The sequence below is a fragment of the Cajanus cajan genome, chromosome 1 (genome assembly GCF_000230855.2).
Source record: "Cajanus cajan strain Asha chromosome 1, NIPB_CcT2T_4, whole genome shotgun sequence".
NCBI lineage: Eukaryota > Viridiplantae > Streptophyta > Magnoliopsida > Fabales > Fabaceae > Cajanus > Cajanus cajan.
In genome coordinates, this window is record NC_138517.1 from 65,129,038 (window position 1) to 65,156,120 (window position 27,083).

General features: G+C 39.7%; 1 protein-coding gene across 1 annotated transcript; it reads left to right on the forward strand.

The window, feature by feature from the left end:
• Nucleotides 1-10,655: 10,655 nt before the first annotated feature.
• LOC145955295 (uncharacterized) lies at nt 10,656-25,359 on the forward strand. The gene is made up of 2 exons (XM_083069974.1): nt 10,656-13,294; nt 24,255-25,359. Exons 1-2 carry the CDS (start codon nt 10,656-10,658, stop codon nt 25,357-25,359), a joined length of 3,744 nt encoding a protein of 1,247 aa, XP_082926100.1.
• The last annotated feature ends 1,724 nt before the right edge of the window (nt 25,360-27,083 follow it).

The following is a 27,083-nucleotide window of genomic DNA, read 5'->3' on the forward strand; positions in this document are numbered from 1 at the left end:
TCCCTAGAATAAGGTTGGGAAGAGTGGCCCTCCTTCTTAAAACTCTTGGAATAAAAGGAAGTGGAGTCTTTTCGAAAAGTTTTTCTTTTAAGTTTATGCTCCACTCTTGAACAAGGTTGAACAAGTTCATTTAAATCTCTATAAGGCTAAAGTTCAACTTTGTCTCTTATTTCAAGATTAAGACCACTTTGAAATCTAGAAATGGTGGTCCTCTCTTCTTCCCTTATTCCAGCCCTCATCATAAGTAACTCCATTTGTTGCCTATATTACTCCACACTTGATGACCCTTATTTCAACCTTTGAAGCTTATCCATAAGCTCACGGTCATAGTGTGGGGGAATATGCCTCCTTCTTAAGGCACTACGGAGTTCATTCCAATATTGTATTGGGGGCTCATGATGCAATCTTCTTTCTTTCTCCAAGGAGGTCCACCAATACATAACATGCCCTTGGAAGCTAAGGGTTGCCAAAGAAACCTTTTTCTCTTCACTTATTCCATGGCAAGAAAAAAGTTGTTCAACTTTCATTTTCCAATCTAAATATGTTTCAACATTGTCTTTGCCATGAAATGAGGGAAAATGAATATTGGGTTCCTTATTGGAAGACTCCCTTGGTTTTTGTTCTCTTGGTGGCCTTTGATAGTAATCATTATTGTGATGACTACTATAATGGCTATCACTTGGGGGTTTGTAGGGTGTTGACTACCCTCACTTTCACTTTTAGGGGTTCTCACCCCATTGCCTCTTTGGGGCTATGTTGGGGAACCCGTGGGTTGGATCCCCCAACTCCCCCCATGAATAGTTTTGCTAGCATCTCTTTTATTTCCTTATTGTTTTTTCATTTTCTCTCTCTTTTCTCTTATATTCTTCCTCTCTTTTTTCATTTTCTTCTTCTTTTCTTTTTATGTACTCCCTAAGTTCTCTAAGTTAATCCCTAAGACTATGTCTACTACTATGAGTATTTTGACCCCTTACACTTGAATGATCACTCATCTTTGATCAATAAAGGTTTTCACAAAGAGGTTCTTGAAAATATTTTCACAGGGTGGGTGATAACAGGTTTTCACAAAATATTTTTTTAGGGAAAGAATAGTGATAGGAGGCCTAAGTGCACAATGTGAACTATCAAGGGAAGTGGACTACAAAGAATCTCTTAAAAATCAAGCCTTTTCAAGTAGAAATCATTAAGCCCATTTTCTCTTTTCTCACAAAAAGAATTTTAGCACAACAAAAGTGAGTGTGTGTTCGGACCCCTAGTAGGAAACTTTGGAAGCCTCTAAACAAACATACAACAACCTAAGGAATTATGCTAACAACTAGGAATTAAAGGAAAGAAATAAGGCATATACTAGTCGGAAGTCCTAGGGTAGAAGCTTGAAGTGACCTGGGGGTTTTCAAGACACTTCCACAAGTACTAAACGAAACTACTCCTAAAACAAATTAATTTAAGAGGCCAATTACAACCCAATTGAATGAATAAGGACCAAGATACAAGTGGTCCACTAAAAAATAATACAAATAGGCACAAAAACAAGAGTAAAGAAATAAGCAAGAAAATTCTTCAAACTCCGATTTGGTGCTCCCTTCACAATGAACAAACTTGGTTAGCTTCCTTCCAATGTTTTTGGCACTCTATGTTTGTAAGGAATCCCTACTAAAGCTCTTTGAAATTCACGGCCAACTCCTCCAACTCAATCATCCCCAAAATTGCTTGGAAATGAGGAAATAGGCTTCATTTACACCAAGTGAAACAAACCAACCAAGAGCAAGAAAGGAGGCCAAATGGTTAAAAACTAAAAATGCTCAATTAGAAAGGCTAAACTCAAGGGGATTAATGATGAGACAACACACAAGGAATTTCAAGAGAGACAAGCAAAAAATTAAGGCACATTTAAGAAGGGAAACACTCAAAGGAAAATCTTAGAAGGGTTCTAGAATAGAATTAAGTGTTTAGTGTTCCTTCTCCTTAAAATTAATGTGAGGTCTTTTCCTTAATGTCCACCACGGATTTGGACATAAAATGGGTCCAAATATGTGTCCAAAAAAGGTCCAAGTCTAACTCCAAGTGTGCAAGGGTATAATGGTAATTGTCCATAAGTCTAGCAACAATTTCCTTTTGAATTTTTTTTTCTCTTGTATTTTTCCAGTCAGCTTTTGGTGTAGCCCCTTGGTCAGATTTCTTTTGACATTTAACCTTCAAGTGAATTTCCTTTGCCTTGGCCTCCTACACCTTTTAAGAAGCACTCAACCACCTTCAAGACTAGAATATTAGTGTAAAACTGAAAAGGAACAATTTAGAATAGCTACACCAATTGGTAGAAAATAATGAGACAAGACTAGAAAGAATTCCACAAAATTTGACAAGCAACAATTAAAGATAATTTGGAAAGCTAGCACACACAAGGATAACCTATGAATGGCACTAGAATGGATTGCAAAATCAAAAGCTAAGATTATAAACAAAAATAAGACACAAATGATGTGGCTGGACAAACAAAATATGTAAGCAAACACACACCAAAACCGAGAGCAACACTTAACAAATTTTCACTCCTTTTTGGCTTTTTCTTTTGCTATTTTCTTTCTTTTTCTTTTGCAAAATATTTTTCACTTGTTTTTCTTTTAATGTTCAGGAGTTTTAATGCTTTTTGAACAATAATATGTCTCGGTTTTAATGTAAAATTACTGCAGCAAAAATTTTACACAAAACAAGAGGTGTTCACAAGCATGTTTTCACTAGTGCTTTATAATTTTGTAGTATTTTTAGGTCAAATTTTTAAGCACTTTTTCCTTTGTTTTTCTCATGCAATTAGAACACATACACCTCTGTTTTGCCTCTATTTTTAATGTATAATATTTGTTAAAAGTTCAGCCACACAAAGACTCAAGGAAAACCTAATAGGAAGTTAGTGTTTATGAAATTTTTTGACAAAACTTTTAACAAGACATAATAGAATCCTAACTCTAGGAAATTTGCTAGAACTAATAGCAAATTAGGAACTCAATCATGTAAAGCAAAAGCACATATAGTAAGGTATAGATTTAATAAGAAAAGACACAAAAAATTTTGGATACAAAACACAAAACAAAAATTAGGTCAAACAAGCTAATCTAGGAAGTTTCAACATACAAAGAACTACACATGACTTTCTAAGACAAAACAATTGATTCAAAAACAAAATCTAAACTCAATGCATGTTGTCCAATCACGGACACATGTGAATGAACGGAGAAGACTCAAGCAAATACAAAAACGCACAAGTTCAAGAATACCTAAAAGCACACAACCGAAATTGATTCATAAGAATAGGAACAAGCAAACATGAATCAATTACTTCATATTAGACATATAGGATCCATCAAAAATCATATTAGAACTAGATCCATGCAGAAAACACAAATTTAAACATAGACAAAGGAAGATACAACACGGATTCAAGTAGAAAAAATTAGAGACAAAACCTCAAGAGCACTAGGCTCTAGATACCAAAAATGATAGAGCTACTTGGAGGAGATTGATGTTCCTTCAAGCTCTCCATGCAAGGACCGAAGCAACTCTTGAGGTAACCTTGAAATGAGATCCGAAACTCCTTGAAGGAAGCTCCAATGGAGTAGAAATCATTTAAGAGGTTCGGCCACTTCCTAAAGCTTGTGAAGGAAGCTTGAGGAACCAAAGCAAAGTTGAAAAACTTTGCTAGAAAACCTAGGAGAGAATTCTCTACGGTTTTAGGACTCTTGAGTGAGAGAGAAATTAAGATTTCATTTCTCAAATTTGTCAAAAGTGAGTACAAGAGATATAATTACAAATATATAGGTTAAAGGTAGCTTCTAGGAGAAGCTAACCTTAACCATGGTTCACTAGGAACCATGGTAAGGTATACTTAACTCCCACGGTTTAGCTTAGCTTGTAGGAGAAGCTAACCTTGACCATGGTTCACTCAAGAACCATGGTAAGGTAAGCTTACCTTACTTGAGTTTAGAAGCTTGGAAGGCAAACTTCAAAACTCAAGAAGTGTAGCTTGAAATTTTTGGCGAAAGGAGGACAAAGGAGCTAGGCGGCCTTGGACTAAGTTTGCTCCATGAATTAATTTGAAAATCTTTGATTTGATTTAGTTAGGTTCATCATATGATGATGAGACCTAGCTAAATCAAATCTATGAAAAATTAGGAGCAAAATGAGTCCAATATGCAAAATTTTGCCTAGGCCCAACTCAGGCCCAATTTCTAGTCACACCCTCAAGCTTTGCTAAATGTCACCCCTTTTTCCCTACTGAAAAAATACAAAATGAATGTATCAACTAGGGAGGTTAAATGGATTTAAACTCTCCAAGTAACCTACCTCAAAATCAATATACAAACACTAGAAAAAGCAAGTAAAGTGCCTCACAAATACAAAGGCAAAAATAACCTATACAAAAGACTATGTATAAACTGTACAATATAAACAAGTAGAACTAGGCCTTCTCTTCATGATAGAGCATTCCAAGTGAAGATTACTTTGGGCTTGACAAGCCCACTAGTCTTCACAAGGTCCAACTCTTCCTGTATTCTTCTAGCCATAGCTCTGGTAACTGGGCCCTTGGCCCATGGTCTATCACATCTGCAGCCTTGGAGGTCACTTCTTCCACTTCGCGAGGGGCAGAGGTCCCCCCGACCTCTCTCTCGCCCCTCTTTCTCTTTCGATTAACCTTAAGGGGGGACATCTCCTCTTCAGGCTCGGGCACCTCGAGCTCAGCGACATTGTAGCGATGTTTCAACTCTCGCCACTTGTTCCTCCCCATTTTGCCTACAAACACAAAAAGCAAAACACATCAGCAAAAGAAGGGGTTGCAAACCCTAATAATCTAAAGAGGACGAAGTACTCACTCTCCAGGCCCCTCTCCCTGTGGGTCGAGGTCGCAAGCGACAGAATGAGCTTGCAATCCAGCGGACGAGGAAGCGCGGCAAGATTATCAACGGCGGCCGCCTCCGAGGCCATCAACTTTAGGTTACCCAAACCATGAAACCTAGACGGTTTGGGACACCAATAAAAAGGAAATTTCGACAACCCGCCGAAATGGAACACCTCATCCTCCAAGGGGTCGACATCCACAAGAGCGACCCGGAAGAACTCTTGCTTATAATTTTTGTACGATTGGGCGTAAAGGGTAAACATGCCCCCATCTCTACTCCCATTCAGCGACAACACGTCGTAAGGCGGAATGCCCAGTTTCAATTGGTAGAAATGAAGAAAAACACGAAGGGACACCTCTATCCCTAGAACTGTACATAGGACCTGAAAAGCCCTCAGAAAACCCCAGCTATTAGGGTGTAGCTGACAAGGAGCCGCATTAATGTAATTCAAAAAATCACACTCAAACTGAGTGAAAGGATGACAGACACCCATGTCCCGGAAGAGACACTGGTAGACATAGAAATGGGGAGGGTTAGAAGACCTCCCCATGTACACACCCTCACCGGCCGGACAGGGTTCGAGCCAGATCATCCAGGAAATGGAAGGGTCACAAATTCGATGTGTCCTCTGAAACGCATTGACCTCCAGGAACGACCTGAACACACTTTGGGCCCCCCCATATCGCGCTTAACCCAATCATAACCAGGGATGCCTGGCTCTAGGTCCTTGGGCGGAGGCAGGTCCTTCTTCTCGACAGCAGCCTTTCCAGTAGCCACCGCCTTGTCGTGCGCCTTGCCCTTGGCAGGCGTGGAAGAGCCAGCACCACTTCCACCAGCCATTAAAGAAAGAGGGAGACGCGAAAAAGATTTGGGGGAAAAAGAAAAAGGAAAACAGTAGAAAGGAAGTACCTGGTACTCCTCCTCAGAAAACAACCCTAACAACGAGTGGGTTACCGGAAACGGCGGCGGAAACAAGGAAAAAGGAGACGGAGGACAAACAGGAGCAAGAAGGCGAAGAGAACCAATGCGCACAAGAAGTTGAAAGAGTGAAAAATGAGTAAAGTGAAAAGGGAAGAGGCGCGAGAAAGAGAAAAAGGTCCTTCCCAAATTCAAAACGGCCACGACACGTGTTAGCCTAGGGGCACGCCTGACAACACATTAATTGCAAGACCATCATTACATAACCGTCATTTCCCTTAACGCGCCACTCGCACGTCTCTAGGAAATGAACAGTTGTGACACATAGCGCCCCAACGAACAAACGTACGCGAAAGGTCACTTTCCTCCAGCGAGCTCAGTCTTAACTCCTTGACCTACGGTCTTCGGAGCTCGGGGGGCTAGTGTACTATCCGTACTGCGAAACCGAGCTCCGAGCTTGGCATCACAGCGCAAGATGACCTCGGGCACGCGCCAGGCGACGTCAGCTCGGCATTTAAGTGAATCGTAATTGATTCCCGAGGATCTCGCCCCAGATGAGATCCATTATCTAATCACATTATATCTTATCTCAGGCCCAAGGCCCAAAGCAACCCTAAATCACACTAAGGTACGTGCATTACATATACGAGACTCATACTCATACAAACCCTAACTTTAGCATCGGAGTCTCTTTTGCAGGTACCACCCCTATCTTGGAACACGAGACGTACCCGCAAAGGAGGCTCACCAATCTTGCTAGGAAAATCAACCCTACGGCAAATTCCCAGTAAGAACATATAACATAAATTATGTGATATAATTAACTTTTTTAACATTATTATTTTTATAGATCACATGTATCATTAAAAAAAATAAATTTTATTCAACTCAAATAGAATCGTTGTGAGAACAAAACTTTCCACTTGAATATTTAACATAACCGCAAACTTCAAACTCAAATTCGAGATAGCCACTTAAGATTAAAAAACACATATAAAAGATTATGCAAAATCTCAAGGTAAATTACTTCTTCCATGCGATACAGCAACAAAAGGAAAGCTAACCCTGACAAAAGCAATTACTGATGTTTATAACTTTAACACCGTCAACCATATCTAACCAACGTGTATAAAAAGCGCTTAAATTAACTAACTATTGTCCAAATCCTTATATCCTTCGGTAACCAGAATCCAACCATATCATAAGCGCCAACATTAATAATGTGTTTGGATGAGAAATTTAAATGGAATAATTCATTTATTTGAAGAATTTCAAATTTTTTGAGGTGAAATACCTTGTTTGGATGAAGAATTTATAAAGAATTTGAAATTCAAACATTTGTAAAATTCCTTGAAATAGTAGAATTTTAAATTCTCTCAAAAAAGTAAGAATTTGAAATTCTTCAATATTTTTTATCTTCTTATTTCACTTATATATTTTATTTTATCTTATATCTCTTCATATTTTAAATTATTGAATATTATCTAATATTAATTTTTAAAATTATTAAATATTTAAAAACTAATTAATATTTATTTTTATAAAATTTAATTTAAGAATCTCGACATATAAATATATTTTTAAAATCAAATTTACCATGATGGAATCAAATTATCATATTCAACCCAACAATTTAAAATTTGAGAAATTTGAATTGACTTATCAAAATAAAATATTTCAAGAATAATAAAAATTGATATTAAAGTAATTCAAATATCAAAAATTTAAAATTTCTTAAATTTGTAAAATTCTTCGTCCAAACAAACCATATGGATAATGTCGTGTAGCACTTCCTTCTCTTCCATGTGCATCACGCAACTACTTAAATATGTTAGTTAACAAAGTGAACATTTGGTCAAGAATGCATTCATTGTATTGTCTTAGTGTCAAGAATTAATGCGACCCGTCCTTTAATTTTCTAAATTATACTTTTTATCGTTTATCTTATTTTAATATATTTTAAAAAACTTATTTTGGCCTTTTATTTTAAAATTTTGTCTATTTAATCATTTTGATATAATGGATATTTTTAATTTTGTAAATAATTTTGAAAAATAATTCTTCTAAAATGATGGGATGTACTTCTAAAAACAAAATGCACTTATAATCATTCATTATAAAATCAATTATTATGATTTATGATAAAATCAAATTCTTGTAAAATAAAATTTAAATTTAATTATTGTACTAGTAAGGCCATTCGGCCACCTGGTTCGGCCACTCGGCCACCTGATAGCCGACACCCAATCGGCCCCTGAATGACCGAACCAGGTGGCCGAATGCCGTTCGGCTACCAGATGGCCGAGTGAACTCAGATTCCTACTAATAGAGGTAAGAATGTACCCATAATTAAGGATTAAGGGTTAAGCATACCCGTAAGCCGATTAGGAGCGTATTACCTAATCTGGTAATCTTGTTACAGGGCCCATGGAAGTCCGGGCCCATAAATGTCAGTATAAATAGCTCTTGTCACGAGGTAAGGTCACTGTTCATTAATTGCCATCGATATCTGCGCTTTGTCCTGACTTGAGCGTCGGAGTGCCTTTTGCAGGTACCTCCCCCACACCGGAGTATTGGTTCGGAGCACTCGTTCGGCCCTCAGAATACGAAAGGATTATTGGTGTATCCTTTAGACAGGTACAATAACCAAAATCATTTTTTTAAAAGATAAAACACTAAAGTTAATTAAAAAATAAGATAAAAAATTAAAATATAATTTAAACATTATTTTATTAATAAAAAAGTTACAATGACGGTGATGAAAATTAAACCTAAATTTACATCTATCCCAACTTTTAAGCACTAGATCACTATAATATTTCATCCATTTTTTTTTATCCTGCCACAATTACCCTTCCTTTAAATTTAAGTGTACCTAATCTCGTAATTATAATCAAAATAGTTGCTTTACATCTACAAAATAAATAAAGTTGTGAAGTTTAGTTTATCTCGTTTTTTTTAGTGTACTTTTTCTCTCAGACTTTATTTATTAATTTTGTTTTTTATTCTAAAGAAAGTAATCCAGACATACTGCAATAAATTTTATCGACATATTAACATGTCGTTGAAGGCTGTGTTAACAGAGTAGGACGAAAGAGTAGAGGGATCACATTAAAACAGTAGCGTAAAATGTCTCTACTTATTAATAACTAAATTTGATATTCTATCATGCACTATAACAAATATAGCGTATCGACTAGCTGGAAGATGTTTCAATGAAATTAATTAAACATTCAATAAATAAATTTTTTAGTTAGAAATTATAATGAGAATGCATCGAAAATTACCAACGTATATCAATAATATAATGCGAGTGTATTGAAAATTAGGCAACATATATTAATAAAATTTTTATAAAAAAATATTTTTAATTTTTTAAACCAGTATGTTCAGCACTAGAGCTGACAATTGACTATTATGGATTGACACAATGCAAACCATGAACTATAATGAACTAGGTAAAAAGACTCAGATTTATTAATTCAGCCTTTAAATTGATGTCCAAACTTGATTCTATGTGAATTACAGCCTGATGCGAGTAACCATCGTTTCGGACTGGTCCATTTTTTAATTACTTTTTTTTTATACTTTTTCTCCAAAATTTAATGTTGACAATTATTATAGTAATTATTTTTCTCCAAATGTATTATAGCATCTTCATAATAATAATGTCAAATCAAAACCAAACCGAAAACCTCAAAGAAAAATAAAATAACTGCCAACAAATAGAAATATCTATAAAAACAAAAACAAAAACAAAAAGAAAAACAAATTACAATATAAATTATTTCCTTCTATGTAACTTATAACTAATTAACAATATTCAATTCAAATAAAAAGTAACTAATTTTCTTATCATGCATTTTTAAATGATCATTCTTTGTCTTTAACAATTATGTTTTAAGCATTTTTTTAGGAAGTGTTACAATTTCTAAATTAATAGTCTCTCTTTCATCTTCATTATCTCAATTCAAAATCTAAAATATAAAAATGACCATGATATAAAATTTAATACAAAGTAATATTGAATTTCGAATCCTAAAAATATGATTAAGCTTAAAAACAAATTTCCTTTTTCTCCGAGCATGAATTATGTATTTGTCGCAACTCTTTATTCACATTTCAATGAACATATATCTTAACTTCTCACTTTTATATTTTTTTTCCCTTTTACTTTACAACAATAAGTAAAATATAAAATATTAAAAATTAAAAGAATTGGGTAATATGTTGCTTACCCAAGCTAGTCCAGTTCAAACTCAATTATAACACTGGACTGTCCAGGTCGTCTTCCGACTAGCATACCGTCTAGGTAAAAGCCCGACTAGTGTACCGTCTAGGTAAAAACCCGACTAGCATATCGTCTAGGTAAAATCCCGACTAGACCCTCTACTCGTCTAACACCCGACTGGACCGTCACAGGGTGTGGCAACTCGGCTATAACCCCAATTACATGCACCCGAGAGGGGATTCGCCTTTTTCCCGACAGGTCCCCTTGTAAAGGCATTCTCGGTAAAATACCGACTTGACTAACAACCACTCACTCCCCTGGCTTCAGGATAAGAGCGGTTAAGGAGAATCCCGAAAATCGCGGGGTCCACGAAGCCCATAAACACAAAAGTATAAAACCTAAAACCCTAGAGCTAGGACGACAGATTACACTTTTTGAATGCTCTGGCTTTGAGACGACCTAGGCAGAAAACCCTAGCGCATCCCGTGGCCGGAACATTTTTGCGCCCACCGTGGGGCTACAGTGAAACTCTTCCTACGCCCCAAGTCATATAGAAAGGCCTACACTTTATCATGGCAAGAGGCGGCAACAACAACAACTCACAACCCCCTACCATGGAGGAGATGATGGTTATGATCAATGGTCTACGGGAGGATAATGCACGATCCAGGGAGAGAGAGGAGGCCATTCAGCGCGAAAACGAGGAGATCAGGAGGCGAGCGGATGAGTTACAAACCAGGATAGAAGCCAACTCTAGAACGTTGGAGGAGGATGTCATGCAGGAAGTTCCGAGGGATTTTCGGCCTTTCTCGGAAGCCATAGAGGCCGAGGCCATCCTTAGGGATCATCGGATACCGCAGGTCGAACCTTTCGACGGATCACAGGATCCCAGTCAACACTTAACCGATTTCCGAGCTCAGATGCTGATTTGCGGAGGGAGCATGGAAGTCCGTTGTAAACTGTTCATGGGTACGCTAAAAAAGGCGGCACTTGATTGGTTTAGCGGCCTCCCCGACCGATCCATCACCGACTTTGACGTCTTTAGTCGGCTGTTTATGGCTCAATTTGCTGCTAATAAGAAGAAGCCACCGATAACGTCGGATTTGTTTGACCTTAAGCAGCAAAGGGAGGAGTCATTGAAGGACTTTCTACAGAGATTCAACGAGGTGGCTCTAAAGGTAGCATCGTTGGATGAGAGAATGGCGGTCATTGCCTTCCAGAAGGGTTTGCGGTCCGGAGCCTTCGACATTGCGCTCGAAAGAGCTAACTGTCAAACAATGTCGGAGGTAAGGGCTTTCGCCTTAAGTCACATTAAGACGGAAGAAAATCAGATCATTAAGAGGGCAGCGGAGAACCGAGAAGCAGCAGGTAGCAATAAGGAGAGTAACAAACATCTCCGACCACGGTCGGATTGGAGTAAGCGACGCGACCAGTATAACTCGAAGGAGAGCAATTATCGACAGGCTGATCGCACTGGTCGGTCAAGGGGCGAGTGGCCGCGTAGCAAGGAGGAGGATAAGTATACGCCACTCAATGTTTCCAGGTGTCACATCCTTCATGACGTCAACAGTGCATCATTATTTGAGTTCCCGGAGGCGACAGACCGCCAGTTGGGACCTCACAAAACCGATTGGTGTGATTTTCATCGGACTCATGGACACAAGACGGAAAATTGTTTCGTTCTCGGGAGGCAGATCGAGCGCCTTATCAAGGAAGGTCGATTGAAAGAATTTATTGCGGGAAAGCAGGGAGAGAGCTCGTCCGACAGGCGACGCAGGCAGGAAGGAGAAGAAATCAGGAGAAGGAGGCGCGAAGGGAGGTCTTCACCGAGAGACCCCGCGCAACAATCTGCTGAGGCGCATCAACAGGCTATCCATGGAGATTTCAACACCATAGCAGGGGGATTTGCAGGAGGGGGGCCGACTTCAGCGTCCCGGAAGAGATATTCTCGGTCAGTGCTATCGGTTGCGGAGAGGACGAGACCTACTCGGCCTGATATCACGTTCTCGGATGCCGATTTCAAAGGCGTGTCACCACACGAGGATGACCCGATAGTCGTCTCGGCAGTAGTCATGGGTTATAATGTGAAGCGTGTACTGGTGGACCAGGGTAGCTCGGCGGATATACTTTTTTGGGAAGCTTTTGTTGGTATGAAAATTCCGACGGATCGCCTTATGCCATACGCAGGTACTTTAGTCGGTTTTGCAGGCGACCAGGTAACAACTAGAGGATATGCCGATTTGGAGACAACTTTCGGCCATGGAGAGAACTTGAAGACTGTCACTGTCCGATACCTAGTGGTGAACGCCCAATCATCCTATAGCATATTAGTTGGCCGACCGACACTAAACAAGTTGGGAGCGGTCGTCTCCACACCTCACCTAAAGCTGAAGTACCCCTTACCCAACGGAAAGGTGGGTGTCGTCTGTGTTGATCAAGACGTGGCGAGGAAATGTTATGAAGACAGCCTGAGGGCGAGACGACACCTATATGTGACACAGGTGGATCGGGGCATTCAGTCAATTGAGTTAGATCCGAGAATAAGTCACTTCGATACCCGACCAGCCCCAGCCGAAGATGTAAAGGAGGTTACCTTGACCGAGGGGAAATCTGTCAAGATTGGTGTATCTCTAAGCAAAGAAGATGAGGAAGGTCTGGTGGAGGTGCTGAAGAACAACATATCAGCTTTCACATGGAGCGTCGGGGACATGCCAGGCATTGATCCCGATTTCTTATGTCATCATCTTATGGTCGACCCCAAGGCGAAGCCCGTGATCCAGAAAAGGCGAAAGTTTGGAGAAGACAAGAGGAAGGCTATAGTAGACGAGACCAAGAAACTGATGGCAGCCAGTCACATTCGGGAAATCCAATACCCGATCTGGCTGGCGAACGTAGTAATGGTACGAAAGAGTAATGGAACTTGGAGGATGTGCACAGACTTTACCGATCTGAACAAGGCTTGCCCGAAAGACTCATATCCACTGCCCAACATAGATTCCCTGGTCGACAATGCCTCAGGCTATGGATTGTTAAGCCTTATGGACGCTTACTCGGGTTACAACCAAATTAGAATGCATCCTATGGATGAGGACAAAACGGCCTTCATTGCCGATCAAGCTATTTGCTGTTACAGGGTCATGCCTTTCGGTTTGAAGAACGCAGGAGCGACGTACCAGAGGCTCATGGACAGGATCCTGGCAAAGCAGCTTGGAAGAAACATTGAGGCATACGTGATGGAATCATGCCTAGGAAGGCAATAGGTGACATATTGAAGGAGCCAAGAGGAGTTGGCTAGACATGAAGGTTTGGGCCAGTCAAGGCCCAATGGGCCTGATGGGCCTGGGAAGGCCCAAGTTGAACTTTTCATGGGCCATATTTTGTTATAGCTATTTTCATATTGTCGCCACCGGCCCGAAACGGGCTTTCGGCATTCGCGAAGGATGGTTGGACTCTTTTATTTGTTTAAAAATATGGATTGCTAGAATGACTTATTCTCAAACTGAGACCTCGTCAAACGAGCAATTTTATTAAAAGGCTCACCAATCCATGTTAATCCCAAGCGGGACCCTCCATAGATTAGCGATTTTCATAAAAAGGAAGGGTTCATGGAGTCGCCACCAATGTTTTACTCAAAACATTGGAAAAAGGGACAAGGCAATTGATTTTATAAATCAACTTCGGCCATTACAACCAGAGTTGGGTAAGGGAGTCGGTTACGCGTGGGGAGTTAGCACCCCACAGCGCCCCTTTCGGGTTCCCTATGACAGATTATTTCTAAAATAATAGCGCAAAAATTACTAAATTACCCCTATTTATTATAAGCGATTATAAGCGAAATATCTACATGATGATGATTTAAGTATGCAACACTCAGAAAGCAGTAAAAGAAAGGATTTAAGAAGGAAACCTTTGAAGCGTGCTTTTCTATATATTTAAACAGAAATTGGGAAGCTTTTTGGCGTTCCCTCCCTCTACAAGCCCGCTCGCTCCTTCCTAAAAAATAATTTTTGACTTGGAAATCCGATGGATTTCCCTTCGACTTAGTTCGAGACTCAAGCAAAATGCTCAGAACTCAAAAACGTCGTCGGATCAACTCTCCGAGTGATTTCTAGGCAGAGCACTGCTCAAAAAAACCCAGAATACTCAAGAAGAGGGTTAAAACTCAGTGTAAAAAGTGTGAAATGACGTCCAATTGACGTCATATTTATAGGGATGAGGCTCAATACGGTTTATGAGGGTCAATACGGTCCGTATTGAAGTTTTGAACTACAATACGGCCGTATTGAATTCAATACGGCCGTATTGAAGTTCAAAAACCTCAATACGGCCGTATTGAAGTTCAGTGCAGCCGTATTGAGTTCAAAAACCTCAATACGACCGTATTGAAGTTCAGTGCAGCCGTATTGAGTTCAATGCAGCCGTATTGAAGCTCAGAAACTTCAATACGGCCGTATTGAACTTCTGGGAGGCCGTATTGGGCTTCATTCCCTCCACTTTCTTATTTTTTGCTACTCTAAGACCTCTAAACCTACAGATTGTCATCCTAGGGTCTTCCAGGGTCTTCCAGGAGTCCTTCCGGGTGACTTTCCTTTGATCTTCGAGAGTCTTCGAGTCTTATTTCCGACCCGGACAATTTTAGGGGTCTACACATATGTTTTGTATACATCATGTTAGTATAGGTATCATATATTTTGGTCTTGTATTTTGGACCACATAGAGTAGCATTTTAGGTTTTAGGCTTGTTGGGCCTAGTTTTGGGCTTCATGGGCCTTTGGGCTTTTGGTACCCAATATTGGGCTCATTTTCATTCTTTTAATTTTTCCTTTCCATTGTATTTGTTTGACCATTTTATTTAGGTCATTAGATTAGGAATATACAAGAATTACTTAAATAGGTAAAATAGGTTAAACTAGGTTTAATTTGGAAGTCCTTTAAGTTACATTTGAGTCACATGTTTAGCACCATGGGTGGCTGAACATGTGCCACTCAAATTAACCCTAAATAACTCTCAAATCAAACCTAAATGCATATAGGCACCTAAATTTTCGGACTAGCACATGGGAGCCAAAATTTGAATTCAAATTTCAAGTTTGAATTCAAATTTTGGGCGCCACATGTAGCCTTGGATTTAAGCGCCCAAAGTTGCACACTTGGAACCCTACTTAAGTGATTCTTCCACTCTTTGTATTCACTTTTGAGAATAATGAAATTTGAGAGCTTATTCAGCCAAATTTCGTTCAAGAGTCACCATGAGAGAAAGCTTCACCTTAGGAACCCTTCTAGGATTTCCTCCTCTTTGAAGTGAGCTTTCCCTTGCACCTTAAGCTTGGATGCTTCCATCCAAGGCTTAAGCCTTCTTCCTATCCGAGAATCTCCTCCATCTAGTGTTCATCACGTTGGTTTCTATTTCCTTGAAGAAGATCCATGCATAAGGAGAGCTAAGGAGAAGAACATTCATCACTCCTCCTTACCATTTCCATCAATTTTGGTATCAGAGCAAGGTCTTCAAGGAGATAAGTGTTCTTGAGTTTTGGTCCGATTGTTTTTGTGTTCTTTGTGTTCTAAGTGTCTTGTTTGAGTTTCTTTTCGGATCTACATGTTTAATATCATATTTTGTTCCATAGATCCATTGGTTGATTGTTCTTGAATTTCTTCCTCAATCAACTTGTTTAGGACCTATTAGCTTGTGCTTGTTTTTGATTTTAATTTTGAGTCTCTCCATTCCTAATATGTGTCCGTGATTGGACTGCATACATTACATTTAGATTTTGGTTTTTAATCCATGTTTTGTCTTAGTATGTTTGTGTAGTCTTTATATGTCTTAAAATTCCTTGAATAGCATGTTGACCTAAATTTCTTTGTGTATTGTTCATCAATTTGTTGCTCTCGGTTTGCTTATTGTTCTTGCCTCCTATATGTGCTTTTTCTTTTACCTTATTGTGTTCATAACTTGCTATTAGTTCTAGTAAGTTTCTTTAGAGTTAGGTTTCCATTGTGTCTTAAGTTTTCAAATCACATTTCCATTGAAAAATCTTATAAAAATTTTTGTGACTCAAAATTTCAAGTGCTTAATCTTACTTCTAGTGCACTATCTTTCGGATTCAAATTTTAAAAAGTAAATAGGCTGAAAACAGAGACAAAAACAGAGTCAAAATCAAAAGAAAAGTACAAAGATTCAAAGAAGAAAAGTGTACAAAAGAATCCAAGACAAAACCTAAAAACTAGTGCACTAGTTTCCTTGTTTTCACTTGAATTTTTGTCTAACTTGTAGTCACGGTTTCTATAGCTTGGAATCTTAGAAAAATTTGAAACAAAAGGCAAATATACTCTCTGGACTCTTAACTTGAATATAGAAAAAGAAAGAATTAAAAAAAAATTAGAGAAAGCATTTTAAAGTGAAAAATCCGAGAGGTGTACATTGGTGAAAAATCACTTGATTCCTTGTTATTGTTTTGACTACTACTTGTGCTATACTTATCCAATTGCTTTCAAATTTTTTTTGTTTTGTTCATCTACTCTAGTACCTATCTAGGAACATTCCTAACTGAGTGCTAGCTTTATTTGGAGTCTTATTTTCCAGTTTTACTTATTGAACCTCTTTGAGTCTTGTCATATATACATATTACTCTTAACTTTTGGTATAAGCTTTCCAAATTGTGCTTTATTGCTTGTCTAGTTTTCTTTCAATAATTTCCCTGTGCTGTAAGTGGCCTCAAATCCTTTCTCAAGGATCAAGCATTGCTCAACAAAGAGTAGGAAAAGTTTGGACACTAAGACCTAAAAATTTGACCTAATTTAGTGACCAAAACTTCTCCTAAACTTCCTTCACTTGAGTGACCATTCCTTTCACCTTGTGAGGCAGCCACCATTAACCTCTTTGTTGTGTTTCTTTTGCAGGTCCAGTAGCATCATATTGAAGGATTAGTGGCGGATTAAACACTTGATTAAGTGTTGGAAAATTTGCACAACAATCCGTCACTAAATTGGTCACCAAAACCGCCATTTATTGCTTTCTAGGCTAGTTTAAATTTTGCAATCTCTCTTGTATTTTAAAATCAATTTGTAAAGCTTGGAGGGAGTATTAAGAAGCTGGTCAGGTATATCTAACTCCTTGTTAGCATCCTCACGTGTAGTGCTAGTGGAAGTGGCTTGGAAATTTCATATGTTTCAAGCTTCCACTTAGGATATCCGACTAGTTGCTTACATTGTTTCCTTTAAGTTCTTTGTCTTTTAATTGCTTTATTTTGCTGCCTTGAAACGTCTAGACTTGTGTAGATTTACTTGCTCACGTTTAGTTTAGTCTCAAAAACAAACAAATTGTGAAAAAACATTCAAAATTTTTGTGAAAAGCTTTGGGAAATTGGAAGTATCACAAAGGAGTTTAGTGATTTCCACTTGAAAAGGCTTGGTTATTAAGTGGCTCTTTGTAGCTCACCTCCCTTGATAGTGCAACTTGTACACTTAGACTTCCAAGTGCTATTTTCATTCCTAGAAAATACCAAAAACATTTTATAACTTTTTGCATAGCATATACAAAAAAAAATTCTTTTGTTTAATCATGAGAAAATATTTCTCAAGTGGTAGTGAATTAAGCTCTCCAAAAGGTTTTTCACATTCTACTCAAAGGCTTAAATCACTAACACCTTGGACAAAGCAAGAAGCTTTAAAAAAAGAAAAAGAAAAACTTGAAAAAAAAAGCACAAATTGCAATTTTAGAGGAAGAAATTCACATTATTAAACAAAAGAGAGAAAAACTTTTAGCAAAAGAAAAATTGAGAAAAACAAGAGAAAAAGAAAGAAAAAAGGCATTGCTCTTAGGGAAGAGTAAGGAGGAAAATAATTCCTCTAAAGGACTTGTGAGTGAAGAGAGTTGTTCTACCACTAAAAATCATTTACAAAATACTCTCTTCATAAATAAAGACCTTAACTCTTACCCTAATCTTACCACTAGTCATGAAGTAGAGATTCAAGAACAAATCATTCTAAAGAAAAATGAATCTCAACTTCAAGATGTAGTGAAAAAGGAGTGGACTACATTTAGTTCCACTTCTTGTGCTACTTCCTTGGAGGTGCCCAAGGAAGATAGCCTTCCTCTCTTTAGGAATCCTTCTACCATAGTTTTTCTAATAAAGCACCCAAATTTTGGAATATATTGTTTGATAGATACATCTTGTCATATTTCATATTCTATTTTTGATCTTATGGGAAGTTCATCTTTATTTGAACTTAATTTGCACCCTTCCCTACAAAACAAAAATAGTTTATATGAGTTTTCAAGATTTTCCAAGACATTTTATCTACCAAACAATATGATTCAAAATTGTTTAGGACGTTTTCTAGTATTCTTTTCTTTATATTTTAGGAAAAGCCTAGGCTACCATTTAGGGTATTTTAGGCAAGATATTGTAGTGTTTAAAAATCATTCTTTTCATTGTCTTAGTCATAGTGTTATTACATTCTTAGGTTTTACTTCTAGGTTATGCTTAGGAGAGGAGCCTATTTCTACTTTTAGGGAGTCTAATTTTGATAGTTTATTTTTTCTTAGGCTAGATATAAGGACTCCTCTTAGGATCCATAATCCATTTTCTCATCATAAACATGTCACCTCTTATACATGGTTTGTTGTGTATGTAGGTGATGTTTCTTATTCCATGCATCCTCGTGATTTGAGGACAAATCCTTTTCAAGAGGGAGGGGATGATGGAATCATGCCTAGGAAGGCAAGAGGTGACATATTGAAGGAGCCAAGAGGAGTTGGCTAGACATGAAGGTTTGGGCCAGTCAGGGCCCAATGGGCCTGATGGGCCTGGGAAGGCCCAAGTTGAACTTTTCATGGGCCATATTTTGTTATAGCTATTTTCATATGTTTTGTATACATCATGTTAGTATAGGTATCATATATTTTGGTCTTGTATTTTGGACCACATAGAGTAGCATTTTAGGTTTTAGGCTTGTTCGGCCTAGTTTTGGGCTTCATGGGCCTTTGGGCTTTTGGTACCCAATATTGGGCTCATTTTCATTCTTGTAATTTTTTCTTTCTATTGTATTTGTTTGACCATTGTATTTAGGTCATTCGATTAGGAATATACAAGAATTACTTAAATAGGTAAAATAGGTTAAATTAGGTTTAATTTGGAAGTCATTTAAGTTACATTTGAGTCACATGTTTAGCACCATGGGTGGCTGAACATGTGCCACACAAATTAACCCTAAATAACTCTCAAATCAAACCTAAATGAATCTAGGCACCTAAATTTTCGGACTAGCACATGGGAGCCAAAATTTGAATTCAAATTTCAAGTTTGAATTCAAATTTTGGGCGCCACATGTAGCCTTGGATTTAGGTGCCCAAAGTTGCACATTTGGAACCCTACTTAAGTGATTCTTCCACTCTTTGTATTCACTTTTGAGAATAATGAAATTTCAGAGCTTATTCAGCCAAATTTCGTTCAAGAGTCACCATGAGAGAAAGCTTCACCTTAGGAACCCTTCTAGGATTTCCTCCTCTTTGAAGTGAGCTTTCCCTTACACCTTAAGCTTGGATGCTTCCATCCATGATGGAAGGTGGCTTAGTTCCATGCACGCCCTTGATCTTGGTTCAACAAGGGAGACTCCAAAAGATGATGAAAAATGAAGGAGATGGTGGCGGAAGCACAAAGGTGAAGGTGAAGAGGGTTTGCTCAAGGTTGTTTCATCCAAGTGTAGGATGAAACCTATTTAGGGTTTTGCTTTTATGGTGGAGATGGGAGGAGGTTAGCCAAAGGCAACCTAGTGCTAAGGAAAAGGTTGGTGTTTAGGGTGATGGAGGTGGCGCACAAGGTGTATGGGAGGTGTTTGGTGGGGTGTTGCTCCTTTTGGCTAGCTCACTTCACTAAGGTTGGTGAAGGCCACCCAAGGTAGGCCAAACTCACTCACTCACGGTGGTGGAAGGAGGAGGAGAAGGGGAGGAGGCCGTGGAGTTCCTAGAGACTAAGGAGAATGACAATGAGGCAAAATGCACACTCAATATCATTAATATCCAAAGTGTCTACAAGGAGCTAGACTAGGGGAATATATAGGAAGGCTTGCATTTAGGGTTGCATTTAGGGTGAGTGGCCGAATTTCACTAGGGAGAAATGCACCCTAAATGAAATGCCAAATGCAACCCTAGATGCTACTTGGTGGTCAAGTTTGGCATCTTTAAGGGTTTAGGTTGGCTACAACAAGGTGCATGATAAGTCCATGCATCCTTGGCCCTCCAATTGGGCCTAAGCCTACCTAACACCAAAAAAATGACCAAACAACACCACTAAGTGTGCGTCACCTCCTTAATGGATGCACCCTAGCCCAATTAAAATCCTAAGCATCTAAATTACCCCAAAATACAAGGGCAAAAATGGGAAATACAAAGAAATAAATCCTAGGACTAAAATACCCCAAAATACAAGGGTAAAAATGGAAAACAAAATAAATCCTAAACTAATGAAGCTTAGGAGAGTATTAGTACTCTATGATCATGAGGAGAGTATCCCTTGGTGTGTGAACACCCTCTTCCTCTTCAACCCTCCTAGCCATGGACCTAGTCATGGGGCCCACATGAGTCTTCAAGGATGGTCCTCCATCATCCCCTCCTTCTTGAGAAGCATCTGTCCTCAGATTAGAATCTTCATGTAATTCCTCAGCTCCTAAAAATGGTGTAAGATCACAAACATTAAAAGTGGAGCTTGTGCCATACTCAGAAGGAAGATCTAATGTGTATGCATTATCATTTATTTTATGAAGGACTTGGAATGGTCCATCTCTCCTAGGGTTGAGTTTGGACTTTCTTTGAGTAGGGAATCTATCTTTCCTCAAATGAAGCCAAACCCAATCGCCAACCTCAAAAGTAACTTTCTTTCTTCCCTTGTTGTTGTATTTGGCATATTTTTCAGTTTGCTTTTCAATTTGCCCTTTGATCTTTTCATGGTATTTCTTAATGAATTCTGCCCTAGATACTCCTTCTTTGTGAAACAATGAAGGGGTATTAGGGAGAGGCAAAAGATCAAGAGGGGTGATGGGGTTAAAACCATATACAACTTCAAAGGGAGAAAGATTAGTAGTCTTGTGGACTACCCTATTATAAGCAAATTCAAGGTGGGGAAGACAATCATCCCAAGTTTTCTTATTGCCTTTGAGTAGGACCCTCAACAAAGTGGATAGGGATCTATTCACTACTTCGGTTTGGCCATCGGTTTGGGGATGACAAGTAGTGGAATAGAGAAGCTTAGTTCCTAGTTTTTCCCATAATACTTTCTAAAAATGACTAAGGAACTTAGTATCCCTATCAGACACAATTGTTTTGGGTATCCCATGCAATCGGACCACTTCCCTAAAGAATAACTTAGCAATATAGCTAGCATCATCCACTTTGTGGCATGGTATAAAATGAGCCATTTTGCTAAAACGGTCCACTACCACAAAGATAGAATCAAATCCCCTTTGAGTCCTTGGTAGCCCAAGCACAAAATCCATGCTAATATCTACCCAAGGGGAGCTAGCTATAGGAAGAGGAGTATAGAGTCCATGAGGCATTACTTTGGACTTTGCTTTCAAACAAGTGATGCACTTGGAGCAATGCCTTTGGACATCTATTCTCATGTGTGGCCAGTAGAATTTAGCTTTTAAGAAGCTTAGGGTTTTATCAACCCCAAAATGGCCCATGAGTCCCCCTTCATGGCTTTCTTTGACCAAAAGCTTCCTAATGGATCCTTGGGGTATACAAAGTTTTCCCATTCTAAAGAGATACCCCTCAAGGAGGTAGAATCCATCAAAAGGCTTTTGGAGACACTTGGCATAAGTGGCTTGGAAATCTCCATCAAGCTCATACAATTCCTTTACATCATCAAAGCCAAGGATATGAGTTCCTAGGGTAGAAAGCAATGTGTGCCTTCTTGAAAGAGCATCAGCTACCACATTGCTCTTCCCCTTCTTATATTTGATGATGTAGGGGAATTGTTCAAGGTATTCCACCCACTTTGCATGTCTCTTGTTCAACTTCCCTTGCCCCCTAAGGTACTTGAGTGACTCATGATCTGTGTGAATGACAAATTCCTTAGTCACTAAGTAGTGCTCCCAAACTTGGAGAGCTCTTATGAGGGCATAGAGTTCTTTGTCATAGGTGGGATAGTTCAAGGTAGCCCCATGGAGTTTTTCACTAAAGTAGGCTATAGGGTGACCACCTTGAAGTAACACAGCACCTATGCCAAGCCCAGATGCATCACATTCTAGCTCAAAGGTTTGTTCAAAATTAGGTAGAGCTAGAATGGGTGCATTGGTGAGTTGCTCTTTAAGGGTTTTAAAAGCTTTTTCTTGAGCTTCACCCCAAAGGAAAGGTACATCCTTCTTAACAAGCTCATTAAGAGGGGATGCAAGTGTGGAGAAATCTTTTACAAATCTTCTATAAAAGCTAGCCAAGCCATGAAAGCTTCTAATTTCTCCAACACTCTTTGGGGTGGGCCATTCTTGAATAGCCTTTATTTTCTCAGAGTCAACTTGGACTCCTTCTTTGCCAACAATGAATCCTAAAAACTTCACTTGTTCTTGACAAAATGTACATTTTTCAAGGTTGGCATAAAGGTGGTTGACTCTAAGAATTATTAAGACTTGCCTTAGATGTTCAAGATGTTCATCTAAGGTCTTACTATAGATAAGTATGTCATCAAAGTAGACGACAACAAACTTACCTATACAATCCCTAAGAACATGATTCATTAAACGCATGAATGTACTAGGGGCATTAGTGAGGCCAAAAGGCATCACTAACCATTCATATAAACCAAACTTGGTCTTAAAAGCGGTTTTCCACTCATCACCTTCTCTAATTCGAATTTGGTGATAGCCACTTTTAAGGTCAATTTTGGAAAATACAATTGCCCCATGCAATTCGTCTAACATATCATCTAGCCTAGGGATTGGGTGCCTATATTTTATTGTAATGTTATTGATGGCTCTACAATCAGTGCACATCCTCCATTTGCCATCTTTCTTAGGCACCAAAAGAACGGGGACAGCACAAGGGCTAAGGCTCTTTTGAACCCATCCCTTCTTCAACAAGTCATCAACTTGAGATTCTATCTCTTTGGTCTCTTGGGGATTAGTCCTATAGGCAGGCCTATTAGGAAGACTAGCCCCCGGAATAAGGTCTATTTGATGTTCTATCCCTCTTAAAGGTGGAAGTCCACTTGGAACTTCTTGAGGAAATAGATCATCAAATTCTTTTAGAAGTTGTTGAACCTTAGGAGGTAGAGACTCAAGTTCATGACTAGTGGCAGCAAGTGTCTCTTTGAAGTACAGAAGGTATAAAGGTTGTTCACATAGAAGGGTTTGTTTAATGTCACTTTTAAGGGAAAAATGACTTCTATGTTCAACTTCCTTAGAGGGGACACTAGCCTCTAAGCTTGATACCTTCTCTTTTCTTTCTTCACTCTTTTCTTCTTAGGTAATCTTTCAATTGCCTAAGCTCATCCCTAACACTAGACCTAGTACTATGAGAATTATGACCATGTACACTAGAATGCTCACTCATCTTTGATCAAAAGGTTTTCACAAAATTTTCACAAAGAGTTAAAAAGGGTTTCACAAAGATTGAGTGATAAAAAGGTTTTCACAAAAAGTTTTGAAGGTGCAAGATAAGTAGAAAAGGCCTAAGTATACAAATTGAACCTTCAAGGGGAGGTGGACTACAAAGAATCACTTAATAACCAAGCCCTTTTCAAGTAAAAATTACTAAGCCCTTTTTACCTTTCTTACAAAAACAATTTTGACACTACCAAGTGTGTGTGTGCACGCACCCCTAGTAGGCAAAAGAATTAAGCCTTCTAAACGTTTTGGAAGCAAAAGTAAAAATCCTAGACAATTATACTAGTAAAGCTATAAAGCATGCTATGGAAAGCAATTTAGAACATACACTAGTCGAGGTCCTAGTGAAGGTTTTCAAATCACCTTCTCTACACGCTCTAAAACCCAAGTTGAAGAGGTTTAAAATGGCCAAAATTACAAACCAAATGGAAGAAATGAATGGCCTAAAACAAAGAGGCCGAAAGCAAGTAAAACAAGGTAAACAAGAAATTAAGTCTTCAACTCCTCCTCTTGTGGTTCCTTCACAATGAGCAAACGTATTAGCACCTCTCCAAAGTGTTTACTCCTCCTTACCATTTCCATCAATTTGTGGATGACATGGTGATCAAATCGGACAGCTTGCCTCGGCATTACGCCGACTTACAAGAGACGTTCGAAACATTGGCACACTACCGACTCAAATTGAACCTGACGAAGTGCTCTTTCGGCGTCCAAGCAGGGAAATTTCTTGGTTTCCTGTTAACTCATCGTGGCATTGAAGCAAACCCGGATAAGTGCTCTGCCATAATCAACATGAGTAGTCCCGCGACGGTAAAGGAGGTCCAGAAATTGACGGGGAGGATGGCCTCCCTCTCTCGGTTTCTTTCAAAGGCAGCGAACAAGTCGCTCCCCTTGTTCCAATGCTTAAGAAAGAACGACAAGTTTACGTGGACAGAAGAATGTGAGACGGCGTTCGGCGAACTCAAGCAAGCTCTCACCTCACCCCCGATACTTTCTAAACCCCAAGCCGACGTCCCACTGTTGATGTACATGTCGGCGTCAGATAGCGCCATCAGCACGGTGTTGGTACAGGAAAGAGGTAACTCCCAACTGCCTGTTTATTTTGTTAGCAGGGTGTTACAAGGGGCAGAGGTTCGTTATCAGAAGATTGAGAAATTGGCCCTTGCGATACTTGTTACCGCGCGGAAGCTGAGACATTACTTCCAGAGTTATGAGGTGATAGTGCGAACAGATCATCCGATTAGGCAGGTGTTGCAGAAGCCCGACCTAGCAGGAAGAATGATGAAGTGGTCGGTGGAACTTTCAGAGTACTCCATCAAGTACGAACCGAGAGGAGCAATTAAAGCCCAAACGTTAGCAGACTTCGTGATGGAATTATCGTCCCCGGCGCAGGAGGGCGTAATAGAAGAGACAGAGTGGATCTTATCTGTTGATGGCGCCTCGAACCTTGGAGGAAGTGGAGCGGGAATTGTCTTGGAAGGGCCGGGAGGAATCTTGTTGGAACAATCGTTGCGATTTGAGTTCCGAGCAAGCAATAACCAGGCCGAGTACGAAGCCTTGTTGGCCGGCATGACATTGGCAAAGGAGATGGGGGCGACAAGCTTATCAGCACGAAGTGACTCCCAACTGGTCACAGGGCAGGTAGCCGGCACTTTCCAGGCGAAGGACCCTCAGCTGGCAAAGTACCTAGAAAAGGTTAAAGCCTTATCAGAAAATTTCTGAGACTTCACACTTAATCATGTGCCGCGAGAGCAGAATTCAAGGGCCGACTTGCTCTCTAAACTTGCAAGCACAAAGAAGCCGGGAGCCACTCGGTCAGTAATTCAAGAGACGTTAGCACAACCAAGTATCAACGAGGCGCGAGGGAATGTCCAATTCATCCAAGAAGAGCTTAATTCGTGGATGGGACCGTACATCGCATATCTAACTCGGGGAGAGCTACCGGAAGACAAGAGGGAGGCGTCATTGGTCCGAAGAGAGTCAGCCAGGTTCGTAGTCGTCAACGAACGACTATACCGAAGGGGTTTCAGCTCTCCTCTCCTGAGGTGCTTGACCATGCCACAAGCGAAGAGAGTGATGGATGAGATACATAGCGGGATGTGTGGGAGCCACATTGGAGGCTGAGCGTTAGTATATAAAGTTGCCCGAGCGGGATATTTCTGGCCATCCCTAAGAAACGATTGCGTCAACTGGGTTCAAAAATGCGATGGATGCCAAAGACATGCAACCCTACACCATTCTCCGGCTGAGCGACTACACTCAATCCTGTCCCCTTGGCCTTTCCACAAGTGGGGGATTGACATACTCGGTCCATTCCCGATTGTTGTGAGACAACTGAAATTCTTGATAGTGGCGGTAGACTACTTTAGCAAATGGATCGAGGCAGAACCGGTGGCAAACATCTCGGCAGAAAAGGTGAGAGTTTTCCTGTGGAAAAACGTGGTATGCAGATATGGAGTCCCACAAATGCTCGTTTCCAATAATGGGACCCAGTTCGCAAGCGCGAGGGTCCGTGATTTTTGTAAAGAAGTCGGAATCTGAATGGCGTTCACGTCTGTCGAACACCCACAGTCTAACGGTCAGGCGGAGTCGGCAAACAAGGTAATCCTCTCGGGCATAAAGAAACGCGTTCAAGAATCAGGTGCTTCATGGGTAGAAGAGCTTCCCCGAGTGCTATGGTCGTACCACACAACCGTTCATTCAACAACCCAAGACACTCCTTTTAATCTGGTATACGGAACCGACGCCATGATTCCGATTGAAATTGCAGAACCATCAGTACGCACTATAGCTTTTTCCGAGGAAGAATCCGACCAGACTTAATTGAAGAAACAAGAGAAAGAGCGCGAATAAACCAAGTAGCAGCTCAGAGAAGAGCGACTTTCAAGTACAACACAAAGGTAAACCCCAGAGATTTTATTGTCGGTGATCTAGTTTTGAGGCGCGCTCAACTTGCACAGATGAAGAACAAATTATCGCCTAAATGGGTTGGTCCTTACAAGATTGATGATGTAGTCAGCAAAGGGGCTTATCGACTTCGAACACTGGACGGACGCATGATACCGAGAACGTGGAATGCCACAAACTTGCGATTCTATTATAGTTAGATTCTTTTCCTTTTCTTTTTGTATTAGGTGCACTCTTTTCCTAACTCAGTATTTTTCCCCGTAAAAATATGAGGGGTTTTTGCTGAGAAGGTTTTTAACGAGGCACCAACCCTTTTCAATTATAATAAATGTCGTCTGATTACTTTACTACCATAATTCTCTACATTGAAGAACTCGTGATTGTCGGCAACAGTCCGGCTGGGCGAGTATAAATAACTCGTTTTGTGAAAAAACTCGACCTTGATCGGTTAGACTCCGACTTGGCGAGTACCAATACCTTGAAGAACTCGTGATTGTCGGCAATAGTCCGGCTGGGCGAGTATAAATAACTCGTTTTGT

Bases quoted from the DNA above. Each gene is read 5' to 3' on its own strand.
- LOC145955295 (XM_083069974.1), top strand. From the start codon at position 10,656: ATGGAGGAGATGATGGTTATGATCAATGGTCTACGGGAGGATAATGCA. The intron at 13,295-24,254 runs GCAATAGGTGAC...CAAATCGGACAG, and splicing joins ATGGAATCATGCCTAGGAAG to CTTGCCTCGGCATTACGCCG.